The sequence below is a fragment of the Quercus suber genome, unplaced genomic scaffold, assembly GCF_002906115.3.
Source record: "Quercus suber isolate HL8 unplaced genomic scaffold, Cork oak 2.0 scaffold_1683, whole genome shotgun sequence".
NCBI lineage: Eukaryota > Viridiplantae > Streptophyta > Magnoliopsida > Fagales > Fagaceae > Quercus > Quercus suber.
Genome location: NW_027071039.1, coordinates 2,698 through 4,098, shown reverse-complemented (window position 1 = coordinate 4,098; position 1,401 = coordinate 2,698). Strand labels below are relative to the sequence as shown.

Here is a 1,401-nt window from a genome sequence, read left to right as displayed (position 1 = left end):
AGACTTAAAGTTGAAAAACTTACATCCTTTACTGTCAAGAGTATTGTGTCTCTAATTAGCTAACAAAGATGATTCTTAAAAACTAATGGGATCCTTGCATGATGGGATCCCAAACCTATTAAATAATATATTGTGCAACAATTTCTATGAGGCCCTGCACACACCATTGCAAAATTGAGAGCCAACTTGTATGGCAGTTCCACTGACAAAGATACTTCAGTGGAGTCTCTGTTGGTGGGACAATCTGAAGGGGAGAGATGGAGTTGGAATTAGATTCTATCAGGATTTTAATGATTGAGAGTTGGACTTGGTAGTTTCTTTTCTCCACTTCTAGAATACCATGTTCTGCTTAGAGAGGATGGAGACCGGGTGAGGCAGAGCCGCGGAAGTTGAGGAATGGGGAGTTTGATATCTATTCTTTCTGTAATGCTTTGAGGGGGTTCACTTATGTCATTTTCCCTTGAAAAGGCATTTGGGGCATGAAGGCCCCCTAGAGGGTTTCCTTTTTTTGTAGATAGCAGTTTGGGGGGAAGACTCTCATGAAAATATTAGGACTGGTGCTATATGTGTCGGTGTAATGGGGAGACGATGGACCACATTTTGATTCATTGCAAGGAAGCCAATCATTTGTGGAGTTTTGTTTACAAGGCTTTTGGGATTCATTGGGTCCTACAGGAGAGTATCCTATGTATGGATGGAGACAGTAGATGGGTAATGGCAAGGGGGAAAAGTCCGTTCAAATTTGAAAATATGTGGTTGAAGATGGAGGGATTTGTGGATAGAGTTCAATTTTGGTGGAATCGGCATTCTTTTGTAGGTACTCCTAGTTTCGTGCTTGCAAAAAAATTGAAGGTTCTGAAAGAGGACATTGTGCAATGGAATCGTCGAGAGTTTGGTAATGTAGAGCGTCAAAAGAAACAATTTTTGGAGGAGCTGAAAAAATTAGATGCCAAGGAAGGGGACTTTGGTCTCACTGATGGGGAGAAAAGTCATAGGGCAGCTTTGAGGTCCCAAGTGGAGCATCTTCTTTCCTTGGAAGAAATTTCCTGGAGACAAAAATCTAGGATGTTATGTATCAAGAAAGGGGATAATAACACCAAGTTTTTTCACAAAATGGCTAACTCCCATAGAAGGTGTAATCAGCTAAGGACTTTGGAGGTGGATGGGGTGGTTTTTGAGGAGGAATCCGAGGTAACTAATCAGGTAGTACAATTTTATAAAACTTTGTACAAGGAGGTTGAGGGGTGGAGGCCTTTTGTGGAGGGTTTGGAATTTGATCGTATTGGGGATATGGAGAGGGCTTGGCTTGAAAGGAAGTTTGAGAGAGAGGAGATACTTCAAGTTGTAAGTGACTTGGAAGGGGACAAAGCTCCAGGACCGGATGGGTTTACTATGGCATTT

The 1,401-nt window shown here is 41.8% G+C and overlaps 1 protein-coding gene across 1 annotated transcript in view; it reads left to right on the top strand.

Annotated features, from left to right (window-relative positions):
* The first annotated feature begins 714 nt into the window (after window positions 1–714).
* Window positions 715–1,401, top strand: part of LOC112015767 (uncharacterized) — a 1,281-nt gene continuing 594 nt past the window's right edge. The window contains exon 1 of the mRNA XM_065769915.1: window positions 715–1,385. Within this exon, the coding sequence (XP_065625987.1) occupies window positions 715–1,385 (671 nt within the window). The remainder of the gene's footprint in view (window positions 1,386–1,401) is intronic.